Source organism: Asparagus officinalis, chromosome 8, assembly GCF_001876935.1.
Source record: "Asparagus officinalis chromosome 8, Aspof.V1, whole genome shotgun sequence".
Lineage (NCBI taxonomy): Eukaryota > Viridiplantae > Streptophyta > Magnoliopsida > Asparagales > Asparagaceae > Asparagus > Asparagus officinalis.
Window position 1 is genome coordinate 26,530,904 of NC_033801.1, and position 22,080 is coordinate 26,552,983.

Consider the following 22,080-nt stretch of genomic DNA (forward strand, 5'->3'; position numbering starts at 1 on the left):
GTTACTCTCGCCCGAGTACAAAGGCCGGCCGTTTTTCGGAGGCTTTTACCGCTAAGGGGAGAGGATCGACTACGCCAGGGCGATAGGCGGGCCATCTATCTTCTAGAGTAGTGAAATCACGACTGTACCCGTTCAGGCCTGGTGTTCTAACTTTTTAATTTCGGTGTTATACTAATTATTTTCTTTTTTGACAGCAATAAATTATACATAGATGGCTAGTGGTTAGTTTGAGAATTCTAACTCTTCTATTTATGAACTCCTCTAAAGACGGTTCTGATAGCATCCCTACCTACTAGAATATGTACATGAAAAAAATGAGCAAGGATTCTATGGTCACATCCCATATAAATTGGGTGACCTACATGGGTTGCCAAATAAATTGGGGTTTGTTAGAGGAAGATTGACAATTATAACTATTTAATTAATAATGTAAATTATCCGTTCCCATTGGGATAGTTCTTAGGGGGGGTCCCTTTTAAAAAACCACTATTTTTTCTCCAAACAAAACTCACGATAAAAAGGAAGGTACTAAACTCCGTCGGCCCAGATTTATATGCTTTTGACTCCAAGCTACCCTACAGCGCATCACCTGTCAACCTCAGGGTGATCACACTCCGCAGGCAAGATCGAAGTTTTTTTATTTTTTTTTTTTTTTTTTTTTTTTTTTTTTTTTTGGTTTTTTTTTTTGGGTGAAGGTTGGGAGGGGTGGTTGAGATTTCAGTGGTAGTAAATGTTTGCTGCACTTTGCGGGCTGCTGGTCGAGAGAGAGAGAGAGGGGGGCCACAAAATAGGTAGCCATATATATATATAGAGAGAGAGAATTATTGAAATTGAGAGGAAAAAGGATTGACCTCCTCCTGATATTGTTTAGAATGGTCGACACAAGAAGATCTGGAGCTGGGTTTTCAATTTCTCAATTCGTTAGTAAGTGTTCTCATCTGAAGTACTGAGTTTAGCTTAAGGTTATCTTTTATCTCGTTAGATTTTTGATTAATTAGTTTAGTTGGTGAATCTGCTGCCTTCTTCTTGCTTGGTGGGTATTTGTTTATTTGGCTGTTGATTGATTTTCTTCAGTGGGCTTCGAATCATAAGCTCTTTTTGTTGAAAGGATTGCTGAATCTATGAATGAAACCCATCAATGTTGTTATCTGCAATTACTGCATATAGTCGGTATTTCGATTCTTCAGATTGGGGAGATGATTTTAATGCCACGGAAAAATAAAGTTCGGATAAATTGCTTCCATGATTACACTGCTGAAATGGGTTTATTTTCATTTGTACGGACGTTTCTTGTGATGTTCACCGGCAATTTAGCTTAGCCTGCAAATGAAATGATCAATCTTATTAGATTTATGTTTTGCCGAATTTTACTGATTTCACTTCGTCAATGTTCGCTGCTGACATTTATTCTTCTATTCCAAATCATAGTTTTCATCCAGAAACCAAGTTTATATACTTTGATTCAGTTTATTAATTGTCCCCTTTGAACGAAATAGATCGTTTAGGATTCGAAGGTGATAATAGCATGCTCTGGATCTACATAGGTTTATACTCTCCTTTACTGCAGCATTTTTCTTGGAGATAAATTGAGAGAGAGAGAGAGAGAGAGAGAGAGAGGATGAGGAACAAACAACGGAAGTCATATTCTTACTGTTCGGATGCAGGAAGCAAATGGTCCCTCTCTTTTACCGTTTGGGGATTGGTCGGATGCCTACTCATGATCCATTTTTACTCCATAATACATCATAAAGACAAGAAGGAGAACGAAGTGAGATTGAGTTATCATACAATTATCGAGGAACTAGAAGAAATTGAAGAAGAGAACTTTCAAATTCCACCTCATAGAAAAAAGGGATCCCATCGTTACGCTAGAAGAGGACCCCGAAAGCCACCAGCTGGAGTCGAGGAGTTCTTAAATGAATCTTCTGATCTGAGACCTTTCTTCTTCCCCAGTGGAATGAGTGCTATAGACCCGAGAAAGAGAGGAAATGATAGCATGTATTTTTATCCAGCTAGGACGTGGCTAGACACTGAGGGGAATCCTATTCAAGCTCATGGCGGGGGAATTCTATTTGATGCAAAATCCGGGACCTATTATTGGTACGGGGAGAACAAAGATGGAGATACTTATCATGCTCACAAAAAAGGAGCTGCCCGGGTTAGTGGAAATTTAGTTTTTTTATTTATTGCACTATGGTGTTCTTTTTTTATCAAGTTTGCTTTATTTTATTATGGCTGCATACTTAGCAATAGATAACTTATGGAAATTTCCTTGGGGTTTTTTGGACTATTTACACCATCAAACTGTATGATGTCATTGTTAAGTTACAAAACTGTATGATGTCCTTATCAAATTTTCACTGATTAATTTTTGGGACATGCTGTGGTAAAATATAAATCACATCTTTGTTCTTACTTTTCTGAAATAAATGTAGTAGATTTACTGAATCATTATACTTTTTACGTTGAGCTGGATAGCTGAGAGGGAAACAGTACCTTTTGGCTTTGACATGATTCGCAAATCCGTAGTCCAAGTGAAAGTTATACACCAAAGAAGACATTGTCAAGTTCTACCATTATCATTGTAAGCATGACAGGCTCGACCACAAAATTAGTTTTTTGAAATTTCAATGTAGAAATTTATAAGAAACAGTTATAAAAAGCAGGCTAAACGGGTGCATAGATCAAAGCTACTTCTGTTTTCTATACAAAACAAGCATACAAATCTTTTCTATGTAATTATTTTTGCCTTTTCTATAATGCTATTTTCCCTTGGAACTGAATAGATTGACTGTCAACTTATGTTTTGTGTTATCATTTTATTTAAGTTGGATAGTTGAGAGGAAACAGAGCAACTTATGGCCTTATTCTTGACCTCATGAATTCATTAGGAACTGAAGTACATCTTAAACTAGCATTAGAAGGAGAAATATTAAGGGTTTATAATCTGATAACTAGATAGTTGATGTAGTTATTCGATGGCTAGTGACGTGGAAAGAAAATGTTTATTTTTTTACTAAGTGGGAGATGCATGTGCTATAAAATTAGGCTTAGTCAGTGGAGTGTCAAAAGGCTGAGTAAATCCTAGGGTTGATTGAGTTTAAACTAATTGTCCAAGCATCCTAACCCTATGAGCCAACATTTCTAAAATTATTACAAATAAATAACAGTACTATCAGGGAATTCGTACTATTTAAATTGTCAACTACATGATTCCAAATCGTAGATAGATTTAGTTAGAATTTCTTATTATCTGAGATTCTGAGTAACCTACTGAAGTTTGGGGCGAACAGGTTTACTATTGCTAGTGTGGTTATTGTATCTGAATAACCTACTAACTTTGCTAAAGGGTCACTAAACATTCCCCATGACATCTCTATAGTTTATCTTTTAGCTAGTAACCTTGAGGCTCATCCTAACATGAGACAACAACTAATTTCCTGAATAAGCCTAACTTAGCAATTGATGCTTGTTCCCTTTTGATGAGTTTAGATAAAGGAGTTACCATATTCAGTATTTCTCTCTGTGTTTGTTTTTCTTTTCCCTCCAAAGTTGGAGTCTTGGCTTATTAATGCCTTAGAAGTGAATAGAATTTTCTATAGAGAATCATATCTCCTTCCACCTTCTATCGGTTTTTCAGTTACGCAGGATTTATGCTCCACGGAAGTACCTTCTTGGTTATGTTGTCAAATTGCATAACTTAACAGCTGTTTTGTGATACTTGTGAGATGCCTATGGCTTCACTATGTTTGTGGCAAGTCCTTGTTCATAATTTTCTTAGTTAGCAATTCTGCACCAACTTAGATGGCTCTGACTTGCTTCAAAATTTTATTAAAGCTTTTCCTGATTGATTGGAAAAGAGATCATAAATTATTAATAAAATGACATGTCCAGAACTACTGCTTTTATTTGTTCTGATTGAGGATGAACCATCTATCTTTACAGTCTTTTTCATAAACATGTTTATTGATTTAAGTATGTAGACACCAAGGTCTAGTTTTTGACATAATTTGTTTTATATCCAACATATTTGATTAACTTTGGACAACTTTAGGATCTTGTGTAATGACGCTGTCTTTGACTAGACCTTTGCTTCTTACATTGTTTTAAAAAGTCTTCATCTAGTCCGCCTAGGTCTAGGCGAACGCCTAGGTCTAGGCGAACGCCTAGGTCTAGGCGTACGCCTAGGTCTAGGCAGTATCTAGACCGCCTAACCAGAGCCTAGTGCCTAGGTGGTACTTATGTTGCCTACCTAGGTTTTGGGAATATTATGGGAGCATTATTTGCTTACGTAGACTGCAACCTTTAGGTCTTGATCGTGAATTTCTGTGTTGCAGCTTTCACGTCCTCTAACCTTCTCCAAACTCCTTTAACCTTAAAATATGGACACCTCCGCTACTTTCTTTGACCTTCAGCAAAACCTCCTCAACCACCACTTAAATGAATAAAAAAATTCGCTTAAACATCAGTCTGACACCTAAGCTCTCTATGATATTAACATTTACTATCAATTATTATTATTAAAAAAATAAAAAAATAAAACCTCCTAGGCTCTAGGCGTGGGGTCCAACGCCTAGGCCTCCTAGCATTTTGTATAACCTTGTTAGGTATTATCTTAGCCATTTAGCATTTAAGTAAGTATGCATGGTTTATTGTGGATCTAAAATTGCTGTCTATTTTTTTTGTAAATTTATATGAATTTAATACATATTTTTATCATTTATTATAGTTAAATAATTTTAAAAATAGCCAAACGTCTAGGGTCTCTAGGAGCTGACTAGGCATATGCCTAGGCGTCTAGGCACTAGGTGTTGGCTCAAACGCCTAGTGCACCTAACACTTTCTGTAACATTGGCTTCTTAGTTGAGACATAATTTACTTAATTGTGTGTGATATTACAGGTATCTTTCTTAATATAAAGTTGTACTAACCTGATTTTTGGATGCTAATATGTTTTAATTGTTTCAATAGCTATGATTCTAAGTTCTTTACAAGGCTAATCTAATTTAAAGATTGATTTTGTTGAAGATATATATGGGAGATGTATCTAGCAAATAATGTGTCTCTAGTCATTGAACAATGTATATTCCTACATGTAGATTACACAATAGCACTAATTACATAGAGGTTTTGCCAAATCCTCTCTGTGATGGGCATGTCTCTTAAGGGGCATTTCTATTTAGAAAATAAAAATTTGGTCCTCTTCTTTTAGAAGAAGAATATCCCCCAATTAGAAGAGTATTATTGTACTCTAATAGTTCAACTAATTCATCACCTCAGATCTCCTTCCCTTCCCTCCAACCAAACAACAAAATTGTTATGTACCTTCTTTCGCTCCCCCTCCAACCGAATAAGAAGCTTAAAAGGGATGTCCATTCATCTACCTCAGTGCACTCTACTTCGCACTTCATTCCCTCCTCAACATCCCTATGAAATGAAGCCTGATATGTGATGATTACATGGTAAAGGTTTGAAAATGTGATTTAGGACGATCATAGGCCATTGATCAAAAGATTTTAGGATTTACAAAAATCATTTTTATTTTAATAATATTTGATGTAATCTCCTATTTAGGCAAGATTTCATTTATGATTTTTAGGATCTCTGAGATTTTATTTTGTTAGATTTTATTTTTATTTCCTTTTTATTAGGATTTGACTTACTTTCTAGGTCTCTATTGATAAAGTTGTAATCCTCCATGAGTAATAGACATTGATGGATAAAAAAAATTGGGTTTAAAATTCTCTCTTGAGCACGTGGATGTGAGACCTAGCTATCATTAAAATAAATTCGGTTTGAAATTCTCTCTTGATGGATAAAAAAAATTGGGTTTGAAATTCTCTCTATAGATAAAAAAAATTGGGATTTGTAATATATTTTATTTTTAGGATTTTTCTCTTTGGGGTGTGAAGCCCTTGGATGTGATACCTAGCTAGCTATCATTAAAATCTCTCTTTACAAATCCCAACGCCCCCTCATCTTGATCTATAATTTGCAATTAGTCCTCCCATCTATCCGACCAACAAATAGCACCAAAACTCACAAAACAACCTAAGTTTCATTGTTCAAGATATTGTTCATTCTGTGAACACCAACAACAATGGTTCATCATGGATTTCAACTTCATTCCGCCAAGTCGTCGACGATTTTTTGCCTCCAGATTGAAGCCCTCGCGCAGTTACCCATCACAATGTTAGCAATGTTGAAAATAATGATAACACATATCGTAATGCTTACCTTTTGTTAAGGGTTATGGAAAAAACGCAAAACAATATAATACATAACATATGTTATATTGTTTATTAATTATTTAGATATTTTATCAATAGGAATAATTCACAATGACTTTAATGAAAACTTTAGTTTTGCATTTAAATTATGTAAATCAAAATATTAATAGTTGCATCCATACTTAATTAAGATCTTAGAACTATATGATTATCACATGCATAACAATTAGGGAAGAAGACATACCTTGATCCATGTTAGTGGCAAATAATTAGGCACAAGAGCCCTTTTGAACAAACATAGAATCTCCCTCTTGAACCTTTCTTTAGTAATCTTTATTGATTCTTTTCTTGATGGAGAGAAACGATTCCATAAAGGTTGGAGAGAGCGCCCATTTCAAAAATGAATTACCTTATATAACCCTCATACCATCAACAAATGGTTAATATAACTACCCACTCTTCTCTTGACCAATGGGATTTAGACAAGTGGTCCAAGAAGCTAGGAATGACTCACATGGACCATAATAAAATATTACTTATATAATAAAGTTTCTAGCATTCTCCCCCTTGGTCTATGCGATATTATCCAACTTCTTGATTTAGAACATCATGCTCAAATAATAAACTAAATCCCTTGTAAATTGGAGAAATCATAAATCAGTATTAAGCAAAAACTACTAAGGATCATAGCGGGTCTATGTCATTAGATCAACACAGTTCCTTCTATGTGTCACGATATTAGTTCTATACTCAATGTGACCTATAATGAGAGATATACCATAATGGTCCAACAATAATGTCTTTGTCAAAGACAAATCCTGTTATTCCAATATAATTCATTCATGTATATACAAAGATTAACAAAATGGAACAGGATGTATGAAATATCAGAAATGCAAATTAAATGAGCTCTGAGTGTCAAATACATAAAGAACATAAAACATCATCATAATGTCAATAATAATTTTCAGTGATGCCCATTCTTTCGACATGTGCATTAAATGTCTTTGGCGGCAACCCTTTTGTCAACGGATCCGCAATCATGAGATTGGTGCTAATGTGTTCCATTAACATTCCATGTTTCTGAACTTCCTCTTTAACGGCAAAGTATTTCAATTCCATATGGTTAGCTGTTGTGTGGCGGTGCAGCGGAATCCACAAAGTTGCCAAGAGAGAACGCACACACAAAATCAAATAAAAAATAACAGCACAAACTCAAAACAAGAGACTTACGTGGTTCGGCAAGTTGCCTACGTCCACGGGGCAAGAAGGGGAGGAGTTTTCACTATGAGAGAGAACACAAAATAGAGATTACAAATCACTCTCAAACCCTTAAATTAATCTCTCAAACAAAGCTCTCAACTCTCACCAATTTGCTCTCACAAGAAATCTCAAAATCACCCCTTATCCCTCTTAATTCAGAACAAATTCTAATCAATATAAAACCCTAAATCGTGTTTTAATATATATCAAAACATAGACCCAAACAGAATAGGAAACCAAGCACAGGTCAAAACCCGACTCGCGATCGACTGCCGATAAAGTCGCGGTCGACCCTGGCAAACGACAAAAACCAAAAATTAATTACAAGGTTTGGCGGTCGACCGACCAAAGTACAGAAACACACCTTGTACTCGTGCACGTTTCCGGTCGACCGTCGAAGTCATCGCGGTCGACCATACATCCTTCAAAATGTTCCCTCCGTCAATTTGCCTAAACTTCGTCGTTGTCGTTCCCGTTTCTATAATTTTTTACCTCGGTGAAGTTTTCCCAAAACTAAGCCGACATCAACCAAATCAAACGCCTCACTTGTTGCGTTTAGTACAAAATGGAACAATCCACGACAACGGACTTAATCCACAACAAGTCGAGAACCCAAATGAGAATGCGAACAAACTCTAAAATGTCGGTATCAACTCATCAAACCGGCTTCATCAAAATGACTGTCTACGTATCCTCTTGTTTAAGGAATCAAGTTTCACATAGTTCATCCAAATGTCCGTCAACGACCTCAATTAACTAGAAGAATTCTCAATCCTTCATCAATCTTTCGATCATCAACACTAACTAATCTGCAGCTGATCATGCTCCTGTTAGCCTCAAAGTGAAAAGACAAACCCTCTTCCAAACTTTCATCTCTCCCCACCAAGTCGCCAACTCTGTCTTGGAGATTAACCCCTCAACTCTATATGTAGAAGAAATACAATTACCAATCATAGCCAAATCTAAGCTGTGTCCACCCGCTGCACTCGAAATTTGACCCTGAACCTCTGGTTCCTGATTCTCAAACTCATCATCTATATCAACATCAACTATCTGATCCCCAAACTGTGTCACCTCAGTTGGAATCTCAAACAATACAGAATGATCTGGAGAATAAGGAGTAATCTCCATCAAACGTGAAGTGACATCACTCTCCACCCGTTACGATACATCTATGATCTGTCCAATACTCTCCACCTGCTGAGAGTCAATAGGCTCCATCAAAGCCTCATCAAATATGACATTACCAGGCCAAACTTTACCTTCAATCACAACAGATGATAACCTGTAAATAAAATGTCTCGAATATGTCAAAGCCTCAGTCCAGAACCTCTTCTGCAAACTTTTGCTTGACAACAAACACCGTTCCTTCTCCAGCAAGGCACGGTTCTTTAAATTTGCCACCCCATCTAGTTGCCCCAAGATTTTCCTTTCATTGAAGTGTCAAAATGCCCTGAGCACGACACAAATACAGAAACGGTTCCTTCTTGTATTTCCTACCAAAAACAGAACTTTACCTTTTGTCTTAGTCTCTATACACTTCTTCCACCAGTTGAAGACTACTAGGACTTTACTCAAACGGGACTTGGTTGCAACCCAAACATACCTAGAACAATCATCAACAAAGAAAACCAGATATCTATTACTTCCTAATGATGCCTCCTTAGAAGACCCCAAACGCCCACGTGAACTCCATCTAGAAGGTCCTTAGCTCGGTGAATAGAGATGCCAAACTTCACATTAGTCTTCTTGCTCACATCAAAATGTTCACTGGACATCAAACTGCAGGTCAATGCACTATTTTCCAAATCAATACTGGAATGGTCCGGCCTCAAATGTCCCAGTCTAGTCGAATCAATAGAAGTCACCAGTTCTTCACCTGTCATCGTACTTCCAGTCAAGTAGTACAAGTTACTCCTCCTGACGCCCTTCATCAATACGAGAGCCTCTCACAATCTCGAGAACCACGTCCTTAATACGAACTTTCAGACCCTCTCCAGCTAAAGCTCCAATCGAGATCAGGTTTTTTCTCAAGGAAGGAACATATCTCACACCATGTAACTCTCTAACTATCCCATCATACATCTTGATGCAAATTTTACCTATTTCGAGGATTTGACATGCACAGTTATCACCCATGTATATCATACCACTATCCAACTTCTCAAAACTGGAGAACCATTCCTTTTTAGGGCACACATGATAGGTTGTATCACTATGCAACATCCACTCGAATTCCTCCGAATAGCAACCTGTAGGACTGATAGAGAGCGAAAAAACATATGAGTCAGAAATATTACCTTCCGATTCGACGATGTTTGCTTCTGATGGTGGTTGTTTCCCTTTTCTCTTCTGCTTGTTCTTCATCCATTCGCTGAGCTTTAGACAATCTTTCTTCCAATGACCAGTCTCTTTACACCAAGCACACTAATCTTTGTCAACTGTAGGATGTCCTACTTTAGACTACGACTTCTAATTCTTTCGGTTTGGACTTTTCCCTCTTGCGGTCAATGCCTCTGCTATTGTGTTGTTTGAAGACTCATTGTCATTCTTCCTTAGCTGATAATTCACAAGAGCAGTGGTAACCTCACTATACGAAAGAGACGCATTCCCATTGATTAGGGTAAGAACGAATGTCTCATATTCCTCATCTGGTAAGGAACTTAACAACAACAATGCGTTGTCCTCATCCTCGATCATAACATCCATATTCGTCAAATCCACAAGAAGCTTCGTGTAGTTGTTCATGTGATCACCAATTGAAATTTCCTTCCTCAACTGGAAACGGTAAACTCTTCTTTTCAAATGCAAGCGATTGTTAACACTCTTTGTCAAATACTTGCTTTCAAAAATCTCTCAAATTTTCTTTGCAGAAGTCTCATTGATCACATCATATTTTAGATATTGTGTTAAACAAGACCTAATGACGCCACACGTCGTCCGATTCATCTTTTTCCAAATATTTTCTTCAATATCATCCGACTTGCCATCCGATTCTAAAGTATCCTTCAAATTTTGCTCGTTCAGCGCATCCAAAACCTCACATCTTCATAAATCAAAGTTGTTTGTGCCATTAAATTTCTTCACATCTATCTTTGTAGAGTGGATATTCAAACTTTGAATGATCTTCACGCCAGAAGTACCACTCTCAACATCCGATGCATCTTCTTTCCCAGCCATATTCCTCAAAGCACCAACAAACTAATGCGGAACAAACTGAATAATAGATCCAAACTAATAAAAGATAATTTTTTTTCTAAAAAGATCCCATATTTATCTCCAATTGAAACCTTAGAAGAGCTTCCAAAGCGATCTACTCCTCCAACAAACCCCAAGCGTAGCCCGAAGCTCTGATACCACTTGTTGTGCGATGATGCAGTGATATCCATAAAGTTGCCGAGAGAGAAGACACATACAGAATTAAATCAAAAATAACATCACAAACTCAAAACAGGAGATTTACGTGGTTCGGCAAGTTTCCTACGTTCAGGGGACAAGAAGGGGAGGGGTTTCACTATTAAAGAGAGAACATAAAATAGAGATTACAAATCATTCATAAACCCTTAAATTAATCTCTCAAACAAAGCTCTCAACTCTCACTAATTTGCTCTCACAAGAAAGCTTAAAATCACCTCTTATCCCTCTCAATTCAGAACAAATTCTGATCAATATAAAACCCTAAAACCGTGTTTCAATATATATCAAAACACAGACCCAAAATAGAACAGGAAACCAAGCCCAGGTCCAAACCCGACTCGCGGTCGATCGCCGACAAAGTCATGGTCGAACGCCGACAAAGTCACGGTCGACCGTGGCAAATGGCAGAAATCAAAAATCGATTACAAGATTTAGCGGTCGACTGCGACGATCGACAGGCCAGAGTGCAGAAACACACCCTGTACTCGTGCACGTTTCTGGTCGACCGTCGAAGTCATCGCGGTCGACCGTATAGCCTCTAAAATGTTCCCTCCGTCAATTTGTCTGAACTTCGTCGCCGTCGTTCCCGTTTCTACATTAGCACTTTATGAATACTTGTCGTTTTTAAAGAAGAATACTGCTGCAGAATTATCACAATAAATTTTTAGTGGCTTGGCAATGCTGTCGACAATTACAAGTGTTGAAATATGTTAAAATGAAGTTTCACAGCCATAATCCATGAAAAGTAGCCTCAAAGCCTGTCACAAACTCGGCCTCCATAGTCGATGCAACAATGACAGTTTGCTTCGCAGTCTTCCATGAGACTGCTTGATGTGAAACAATGTGCGTGTATTCAGGAAATCAACAATATAATTGAAGTTTTCACATTGTTTCACTAACTAAATAACGATCGTGTAGGAAATAAATTCAAAATTCATTAATATTGAATTAAATTGTAAGTGTAGTCTAAACCAGTTGAATCTTATTGAAATTAAACGCAATTCAAGTTATAATGGTATTGTTCGAATCTCAATGTCAAAATTCAGTAAAATGTAGAGTCAACAGATCACACATCTCACCAATTGTAAGTGGAGCAACAGATAATTGATAATAAATTAGAGATGTAATATAAACGATGAAACCAACAATATTCTAATAGTTGAAAGTGAAGATTACCTAATAGAATCTGTGGTTTGAATTCACTTGTACTACCTTCGTTGTGCAGAGGGATCGGGTTTGGTGTGAGCTCTCGGCTAGGACATGATGGAGGATGATCGGATCTGGTGCACTCAACTAGGATCTGTTGGAGGATGAGCGGATCTGGTGAGCTCGGCTAGAAGGAAGGGATGGTGGTTGGCGGTCGTCGCTGAGGAGGAGGTGTCGTCGCGACGGTGTCGGAGGAGCAGGGCGTCGTCGGAGCGATCGGAGGGTGTCGTCGCGGGGAGGAACAAGGGCGTCGTTGGCGAGGGAGGAGGGGCGGTTGTCACTTAGAAAGAGTTAATCTACATAAGAGGCGTGCGGAGGGTCCCGCGACAGTGTTTTAAGGGCCAAGGCGAGAGGGCCGTGCGAGTTGTCGATGCCTCTCCTCGAGTCGAGTAGCAAGGTCGCACGGCGAATGTTGAAAGGACCCCCTCACCCAGCCGAGGAAGGCGGGCGATCCGCGGTAATGTTGAAGGGCCAGCGAGAAGAGGGGGTGCTGATGGTGCTAGGGGAAGGATGGGAAGATGGAATTGGGTCTGGTGGGAATGACGGTTGCAAGGGAAAGTAGTTTTTTTTTTATTAATGGAAGGTTGTGATGTATTTGAGAACAAATGTGTGTGTGTGTGTGTGGGGGGATGAGTTGATAAGAATGTAAAGACTTGTTGAGTGAAAAGGGGTTGGCTGAATGAAATGGGGATTTGGATTTTTTTTTTGAAAGAGGATAGAGAACTAGGGTTTCACACACCTAGATCTAATATTTGGGTTTCACACACCAAATACGTAGAGGGAGAATTTTCATTTCTTTAGAGAAAACTCAAATATTTTATTTCTTCAATAATTCAATAATTCATTACCTTGTTTACAAACTAACCCGCCTTTAAATAGGCTTACAGAATGTCTCATCTCTCTCCACATCCGATGTGTGACTAAAATAAAGCTCTTATTAAGCAAAACTAACTACAACTCTTATAAAAGAAAAATAACTAAAAATACAGACTGGACTCCATCTCAACTAAAATCACATAGTAGGGACCCGATGCAAAGCTGAAACACGGTGTTTCCTGTGCTGATAGACATGTCGAAAATCCCGTGCATGTGCTTGGATGTCCGCATCATTCTCCCCAGGTGAGAGAGAACTCGACCCCGTCGAGTTAGGAGTAAAAGAACTATCATATCGCTCCAGAACGTCCGGATCAATCCGCTATAAATCACTGCGGTCGAGCCACGTATCCTCAGCAGGCGACTTCCCTTTCCAACGAATTAGATATCGTCGTGTTCCACCATCTCCAATAGAGATAATTCCATCATCTAAAATGTTATCAATTGTGTCTGCTGGATTGGGATAAATATCTGGGAGTGGGGGAAGTGAGGGGCTCTCAAAAGAAGGGTCAGGAGAAGGCTCATCAACCAATAGGTTGCTGGGGTTAAAATCAAGACCCTTATAATTCACCAAATCCTCGACATTGAAAGTAGAACTGATACTAAAATCTTCAGGAAGATCTATAACATAAGCATTGTCATTTAATTTCTTTAAGATTTTAAAAGGTCCAGCACTATGAGCATGTAACTTTTTGACAATTCCTGGAGGAAACCGTTCAGGACGAATCCGAACCATCACAAGATCACCAATATTAAAAGTTTTAAATCTCTTTCTTACATCAGCTCGTAATTTATAATTAACATTGCTCTTTTCAATTCTATCACTGATCTCCTTGTGTAATTCGTGCATATGGGATGCAAATGCAGACTCAAATAACCTATAGTGATTGGCCATGGGAATGAGGTCAATGGGTTGCCTAGGCCTAAAGCCATACACTACTTTATGCGGACTCTTACCAGTTGTCTTATTAACAGATGAATTATATACAAACTCAGTGATGGATAATTTCAGATCCCTGTTCCCAACATGCTCACCAACGAGGGTACGTAAGAGATTTCCTAGACTCCGGTTGATAACTTCAGACTGGTCGTCAGTTTGAGGATGAAAAGCAGTGGAGAATTTGAGCTTCGTGCCTAACTTATGCTAAAGAGTTTTCCAAAAGTAACTAGTGAACTTCACATCTCTATCAGATACAATAGTCTTTGGCAGACCATGCAATTTGACAACGCCATCAAAAAAATTGGGCCACTCTCGAGGCATCACACGTTCTAGAACAAAGTAGAAAATGGGCCATCTTGGAGAATCGGTCGACCACAACAAGAATTGAATCGTGTTTTCTGAGGGTTTTCAGGAGACCTAACACGAAATCCATGCTGAGATCTTGCCATCGGCAATCAGGGACCAATAGTGGAGTGTACAAACTAGTGTTTTGTTTTCGTTGTTTGGCTAATTGGCAGATATGACATCTCCCAACATAATTGGTAACATCACGTTTTCAAACTGGGCCAATAGAATTGATATTCTACAACCTTAATGGTCTTTTCATTTCCAAAGTTCCCAGCTAAGCCTCCAGCATGCAATTCCCACATAAGAAATTCTCGCAAAGAAGTCTGTGGAATGCACAATCTACGACCTAGAAATAAGAATCTATCCTGAAGGATATAGCCGTCAATTCCTGAGTCGTCCCATCAATCAACATTGCATACATCTCACCGAAGTCGGGACACGACTCATAATCCATTTTAAGTCTCTCAAAACCAACAACGGTGGACAATTTTGTCAGGACATAGATTCTCCGGCTGAGAGCATCAGCAGCTTTGTTGTCAACTCCCGCTTTATGTCACAAGGTGAGTGTGTAATCCTAAAGAAATTCAACCCAACGCGCATGATGGGAATTCAACTTTTTCCGAGAGTAAATATATTGAAGGGATTCATGATCTGAGTATATGATAAATTCTTGTGGCAGCAGGTAATGGCGTCAATGGCAAAGTGATTGAATTACAACGTAAAATTCTTTATCATAGGTGGTGTATCCAGACGTGTATCATTCAACTTCTCACTGAAATATGCAATTGGATGACCTTCCTGAGAGAGAACTCCACCTATGCCAACTCCAGAATCATCACATGCAACTTCAAAGATTTTGTTAAAATCGGGCAGGCGCATAACAGGGGCATTGACCATTCTCTCCTTGATTTCCAAAAATGCTTTGGTGGCTTCGCGTGACCACTCAAATCCGTCTTTCTTCAAACAGTCGGTGATTGGAGCCATGGTCGTGCTAAATCCCTTGATAAACCGACGGTAAAAGATAGCGAGTCCGTGAAAGCTTCTCACATCACGGATGTTCTTAGGCTCCGACCAATCATTTATCACTTTGACTTTCTCAGGATCTGCAGATACTTCTTTAGCAGAGACTACAAATCCTAAGAATTGAACCTGTGTAGTAAGAAAGGTACACTTCTTTGGATTCGCATACAGTTCTTCCTTTCTTAGTATAGAGCAAACTTGTTGCAAATGGTTGAGATGTTGCTCACAAGATTGAGGATTGACTGTAAATGAGGATGTCATCAAAGTAGACTACCAAAAATTTACACCCATGAACGGACGTAGTACTTGCATCATCACTCGCATGAAAGTATTCGGAGCATTGGTCAATCCGAAAGGCATGACCATCCATTCGTACAACCCACCCTTCGTTTTGAAAGCGGTCTTCCATTCATCTCCAGGACGAATGCGGATTTCACTCTTTAAATCGATCTTTGAAAAGACAGTAGTGCCAGACATCATATCCAATATATCATCCAGACGTGGGATTAGAAAACGATACTTCACTTTTATCTTATTGATGGCACGGCTATCCATGCACATACGTCATGATCCATCTTTTTTTATCGTCAGCAAAGCGGGAACCGCGCAAGGACTCGTGCTCTCTTAGATAAAACCTTTTTTTTTGCAACTCATCAACTTGCCTCTTGAGTTCAGCATGTTCAGTAGGATTCATCCTATAATGTGACAAATTGGGAAGACTCACTCCAGGGACCAGATCAAATAGTGTGTTGAATGTCACGCATTGGTGGTAACTTGTCTGGGAGATCTTTAGGGAAAACATCAGCAAATTCTGTGATCACCGGAGTGACTTCATGAGGGAGGGAGGTGCTAGATTCCTTAGTGAGCTCCATGGCTGTGAGTATCATGACTGGGACTCCCTTTTCAAACTCTTGGCGGATCTCCTTTGCTGTGATCAAGCTAACGTCCTTATTTTTCTTTACTGCACATGGTTTTTGTTCGGGTTGTTTAGCCTTAGGTGCATTGGGGAGTAACTTGATCTTCTTTCCTTCGTGTTCAAAATGACACGTGTTTGACCGACCGTAGATAGTTGCATCATTATCGTAAAGCCATGGTCGCCCAAGGATGACATGACCCACATCCATGACCACAACATCACACCAAATCTTGTCCTTGTAGAGATTAAAGTCTATCGGCACAAGGCATCTTTGTTTGATGTCTAGTGCGGTAGAATCAATCCATGTGACTCTATAAGGGTGCGGATGGGGTACAACTTTCAGACCAAACTTTGCGAGTTCCGTAGATATTGAATTGATGCAGCTTCCACTGTCCACAATAACTTTACATGATTTTCCTCCAATCTTTGTGAATGTGTGGAACATGTTAGTTCGTCTCTAATCATCCTTTTCCTTTGGTTGGGACAAGGCACATCTAATGACTGCTAGTTGACTTGACGGTGTCAATCGAATGCAACTAAGACTAATATCATTCTTGTCAAATTCCTCACTTGAAATGAAATCCTCTTCTTCCACATGATAGACGAATTCATCTGTCTTTGATTCTAATTCTTCTACAGGCTCTCCGTTGACAATGGCGATTTTAACTGGGCTTGAACAATTAGTAGCCACATGTCCATACCCTTAGCACTTGTAACATTTGGTAGTTGAACTAATATTTGAAAATTTTCTTTCAGTGCCCTTGCCTTTGTTATCTCGTTCCTTATTCCCACTCGAGGTGTCGGTCTTCTGTGATGATGTTTGAGTTTGAAATCGAGTTGGATATTGACTCGAAATATGTTTGTGCCCTTGTACGAAATTCTTGAAAGTGGAACTAGACCTCGAAGTATCTAAGTCCTGAACTACGACATAGGCTTTCTCAAGCTCAGAAATTCCTCGAATCAAGAGTTCATTTCGCAAATTTTCTCGAAGTCCGGCTCTAAATCGGGAGAGAGTTTGGTGTAGAGGGCTCGGCTAGGACATGATGGAGGATGATCGGATCTGGTGCACTCGGCTAGGATCTGTTGGAGGACGAGCGGATCTGGTGATCTCGGCTAGAAGGAAGGGCTGGTGGTTGGCGGTCGTCGCTGAGGAGGAGGTGTCGTCGCGACGGTGTTGAAGGAGGAGCAGGGCGTCATCGCGGGAGAGACGAGGGCGTCGTCGGAGCGATCGGAGGGCGTTGTCGCGGGGAGGAGCAAGGGCATTGTCGGCGAGGGAGGAGGGACGGGGGATTGCTCTAGGCATTGGTGGGTTGCAACCAAGTCCCGTTGGTGTGAAGTCCTAGAAGCCCGCAATAAATTGAGGAAGTGTATTGGCAGAAAGGTGAATGTACTTCGGTCTGATGTTAGAGGGAGGTACAAGAGGGACCTATATCTGCATTTGTGCCGAGCTCACGGTAATAGGAGATTGGGTCTGGTCGGAATGACGGCTGCAAGGGAAAGTAGGGTTTTTTTTTTCTTTTTTTCTTTTTATATTAATGGAAGATTGTGATGTATTTGAGAACAAATGTGTGAGGGGATGAGTTGATAAGAATGTAAAGACTTGTTGAGTGAAAAGGGGTTGGCTGAATGAAATGGGGATTTGGATTTTTTTTGAAAGAGGGTAGAGAACTAGGGTTTCACACACCTAGATCTAATATTTGGGTTTCACACACCAAATACGCAGAGGGAGAATTTTCATTTCTTTGGAGAAAACTTAAATATTTTATTTCTTCAATAATTAATTACCTTGTTTACAAACCAACCCGCCTTTAAATAGGCTTACAGAATGTCTCATCTCTCTCCACATCCGATGTGAGACTAAAATAATGCTCTTATTAAGGAAAACTAACTACAACTCTTATTAAAAGAAAACAACTGAAAATACAGACTCGACTCCATCTCAACTAAAACCACATAGTAGGGACCCGATGCAAAGCTGAAACACGACGTCTCCTGTGCTAATAGACATGTCGAAATCCCGTGTATGTGCCTGGATGTCCGCATCACTGCTCCTTCAGCTAAAAGGAATAAGTAGCCAAATATGGATTTTCTAGTATCAACACATCCATTAAAATCTGAATCTGAATATCCTATCACCTCAAGATGGTCAGATCTTCTATAAGCGAGCATATGGTCTTTGGTTCCTTGTAAGTATCTCAACACTTTCTTTGCAGCTCTCCAATGATCCATTCCTGGATTACTTTGATATCTGCCCGACATTCCAATAGCAAAACTGATGTCTGGCCTAGTACAAGTTTGAGCATCAAATTTGTTGCATTAATTGCGGCAAATTATGATGGGGATTCCCCCCTTGAGAATGCACGTACTTAATCCTGCACACCTAGCTCTGCTTAAGCAGAGTAGCCAAAAGGCAAAAGCCTACGTGGTCGCTTACCGACTCTGCTTACTCTACCACTGTTTGGGTCTGGAATAAATTGGGGGTTCGATATCCGAAGCCGGATAGTTCCCATCTGTGAACGTGGAGTGCGGTCCACGACTTTTGGGAAAGTCACGTGAGGAGCAGCAATGCTGCTTTTGTTTTCCGCGTGAATAAACAGGCCCACCCGATTCTCAAACAACTATATATACCCTATTAATCATTCTAGGGTTTGGTAGCTTGGAGGCGTGTGCGAAGTTGAGGGGGTTCTTTTGTTTCGGCTGCAGGAGAAAAGAAAGAGCAGCGGCTCTCTTCGTTGGGCGAAAAAGAGTGCAGGAGGTGGGAAAGTTGGTTTTGGCGGCGGCTTCGTGTAAACGAGGGCGTGTGAGCGTGAGGCGGTGGATTTGTGAGCAAAACAAAATAAAAGTCGGTTGTGTGCTGTGTGCAGGCGCAAGCAAAGCAAAGTTTACAGAAGGCGTGCTTTGGCAGTGCGCAGGCAGGGAGAAAACGCAGTGTCGACTTTGAGAGTTTTGTGCATCCCCCTTTGAGAGAGATTTTGTGTGAGGGATCTGAGAGTTTGTTTGAGAGGGTTTAAATTTGTGAGATTGTAAATCCCAATTGTATCTCTCCCTCTAATAGTAGATCTCCCCCCTCCTTGCCCCGTGGACGTAGGCAATTTGCCGAACCACGTAAAATTTGTGTTCTTGCCGTGATTTGTAATAGCTTGTAGGATCCCTCGACGCGCAGTCCTAGAGCTGACGAGAGGACCCTCGACGCGCAGTCCTAGAGCTGACGAGAGGAAGAGCTGATATCTCACTTTGATGAGATATCTGGCTTTTGGTTCTTGTTTCCTTTGAGAAGCGAGAATTCCGTTGTGATCTAATCTCTTGTTGTGCACCCTGCGCACCGGAGGTGCTGCCGAATTTTTCGCTGCGCACAACACCATCAACTTCCATAAAACTGTTAAGGAACATGTCTATTCTCTTGGAGCCCTCTCCTGCCGGAGTTGCTTTTTTCCCTTTTCTTGGACGAAGTCTGATGATACAAGTGATATCCTTGGCCTAGAAGAAACTCTTGTGGGTGAACTATCCCACGAAGACATAGTCAGTTTAGAAGCCCAGTTTCCATTCCATTGTACGAGGATAGGTAGCTGAGGTAAAATAACTCAAGATAATGGCGTTCAATCTCCGTTAAGAAATATTATCCTCGGGTCATTGTGTGGAACCAGGAGTGGGTGCTAGCGCTGATTATCCACGTAATCCCAAAAAGGTAATCAGGCTTAGGTTGCGGGTTCACTATCACAAACTTTGCTAGGGTCGTAAATGCATAATCATTCGTAGTATCTGACTACTACCTAGAGTGATTAATTATGTCCGTTAAAATCCCTATCCATAGTTACACAGTAGCGGTATGTAGCGGGTCACGGTATGAATTCGTGTACGCAATTGGCCGCATAGAAAGTTTGGATTTGTTAGAGGATAGCTTGCTTAAATACGCAAATTCAGTTAATGGTACTTTGTAAATTCTTTTAGGATGCGCTTAAAGTTTTTCAAAGTATATAGTAGAAATCTAGAAAGCTAATTATGAATTTTAATATTTTTTATACAAAATACTTAAATACTTCTTTTTGATGGAGTTTGTTTCTATGTTATGTTTTTTTTTCACAGAGCTCATTTTAGGATTAGGATCATGGTTTCGTTTTACATTTAACTAACATACGTATTTAGTTATAGTAAAGTCATCGGCTAATACCCCCTGTTTGTCTCCCTTCACTTAATTGCACACATTGCATTGCGTCTTGCACACATGCACTTGAGATTTTTCAGCTGGCATACTTGTATGTGGTACGCCAATTTTAGGGAACCGGTTCGTGTGTCGGAGGAATCAGTTCGTAAATGTACCGGAAATTGGTTCACGAACTATACGACAGTTCGGGGGGGAGGGGTTCCAGGGAATCGCGTAACTACGTCCCTATCCTTTACAATTGGTACGGTGTTCTCGAAGGAGTACCAGGAGCCTCGTCCATTCCCTCAGAAGATCCAAAATTACTGTCTGGAAGGATCGGGCCTGTGGAAAGAGTCATTGCAAAAGAAAACACGAAACAGATCAGCAAGAATAAACAAAAGCCATAATTTTTAGCTAAGTATGATGAAACACGAGGTTAACACACTATTACCTTGCATAACGAGGAACTAAAGCGAGTTCATGTGAGCGAACAAAACTTAGCCTCGCGTTACAGAGGTCTAGTGATTAGAGTTTAACCTCATGCCAAGCACAAGGGATCATACCTCGCGCTGAGCACAATGGATCAACCTCGCGTCAAGCACAAGAGGCCAACCTTGCGCTCAACACAAAGGATCAACATCCCACAGCATACGGAGTAATCTTGCGAGGCAAGGTCTTCTTCAACCTTGTCTTATTGAGGTTTTTTTAAGGGCGATAAACCACTTATTTGCCGAGGACGGCGTTTCAATGAGCTGTTAAGCCTCATCTTCACTCTTACCATGTATAATCCATAAAAGGAAGTGTTACTCCCTAGGCCTGCAAGCAATGTAGGCGCGATGTAATCCCTGACTCCTACTGTGTGCATCACATTGTTTGGCTCAAACCACTGACGAAATGACTAGCCATTGTTGCACTTGATTCCCGTGATCCATATTATAGACTCATGACATACATCATAAACTCATCCACACTTTTGTAAATTTCGGATGCAGGACAATTAATGGGGGTATCATAGTAAGGTGAATCTTAAAATTGGACTGAGAATCACTTTCACCAAAAAGCACAAGCTACAAGGTTTCGGTCCTAACTTAACTTTCTATTTAACTCAATTACTTTTCTACTTACGTTCTGATTGGAACTATTAGGGTTTTATTTAAGTCCATTACTTTTATATTTACGTTCTGATTGGAACTATGAGGGTTTTATTTAAGTCCATTACTTTTATATTTACGTTCTGATTGGAACTATGATCCCACATGATCATCCAACTCTATATCCGCTGTTTGTCTTTGTATTTCTTCTTTAGAGAATTTCTCTCTAAAATTCTATTAGACTAAGTAAGAGTTAAAGTAAGTTTGTGGTTAAGAAAATGAAATTCATTCATCTTTGAAATACAACATAAGCTTGAAAAGCCAAAGTGAGATAAATTTCCAAGTCACTAGTGCTGATCTTGAAACAAAAATGTTCGCAAAACTGATCTTTGCTAGATCAAGGGAAAACTTGTGATGTCAGGGAACATGTCCATCTCTGGTTACAATGTAGCTTAAAGCAGCAAACTGAGATATATATACAATTTCAGTCATGCTTAACACATTGAAACAAATCCAGTTTTACAAGAATATTGTGTAAGAAACCAGAGATAAAAAGTTAAGACAAGGTATGTGATATTAGGCAATGCGTTCATCTTTGAGGTTAGAGCACAAATCAAATAATTTTATATTTTTGC

General features: G+C 39.5%; 1 protein-coding gene across 2 annotated transcripts in view; it reads left to right on the forward strand.

The window, feature by feature from the left end:
- Positions 520 to 22,080, forward strand: part of LOC109822192 — a 22,750-nt gene continuing 1,189 nt past the window's right edge. Inside the window, exons 1-2 of one of the 2 annotated variants that reach the window (XM_020388356.1) lie at positions 520 to 620; positions 1,665 to 2,158. In XM_020388356.1, coding sequence (XP_020243945.1) covers positions 1,718 to 2,158 — 441 coding nt within the window. In that variant the 5' untranslated portion in view covers positions 520 to 620; positions 1,665 to 1,717. Of the gene's footprint in view, positions 621 to 664; positions 925 to 1,664; positions 2,159 to 22,080 lie in introns of those variants that run through there. The other variant, XM_020388355.1, reaches the window with a different exon arrangement.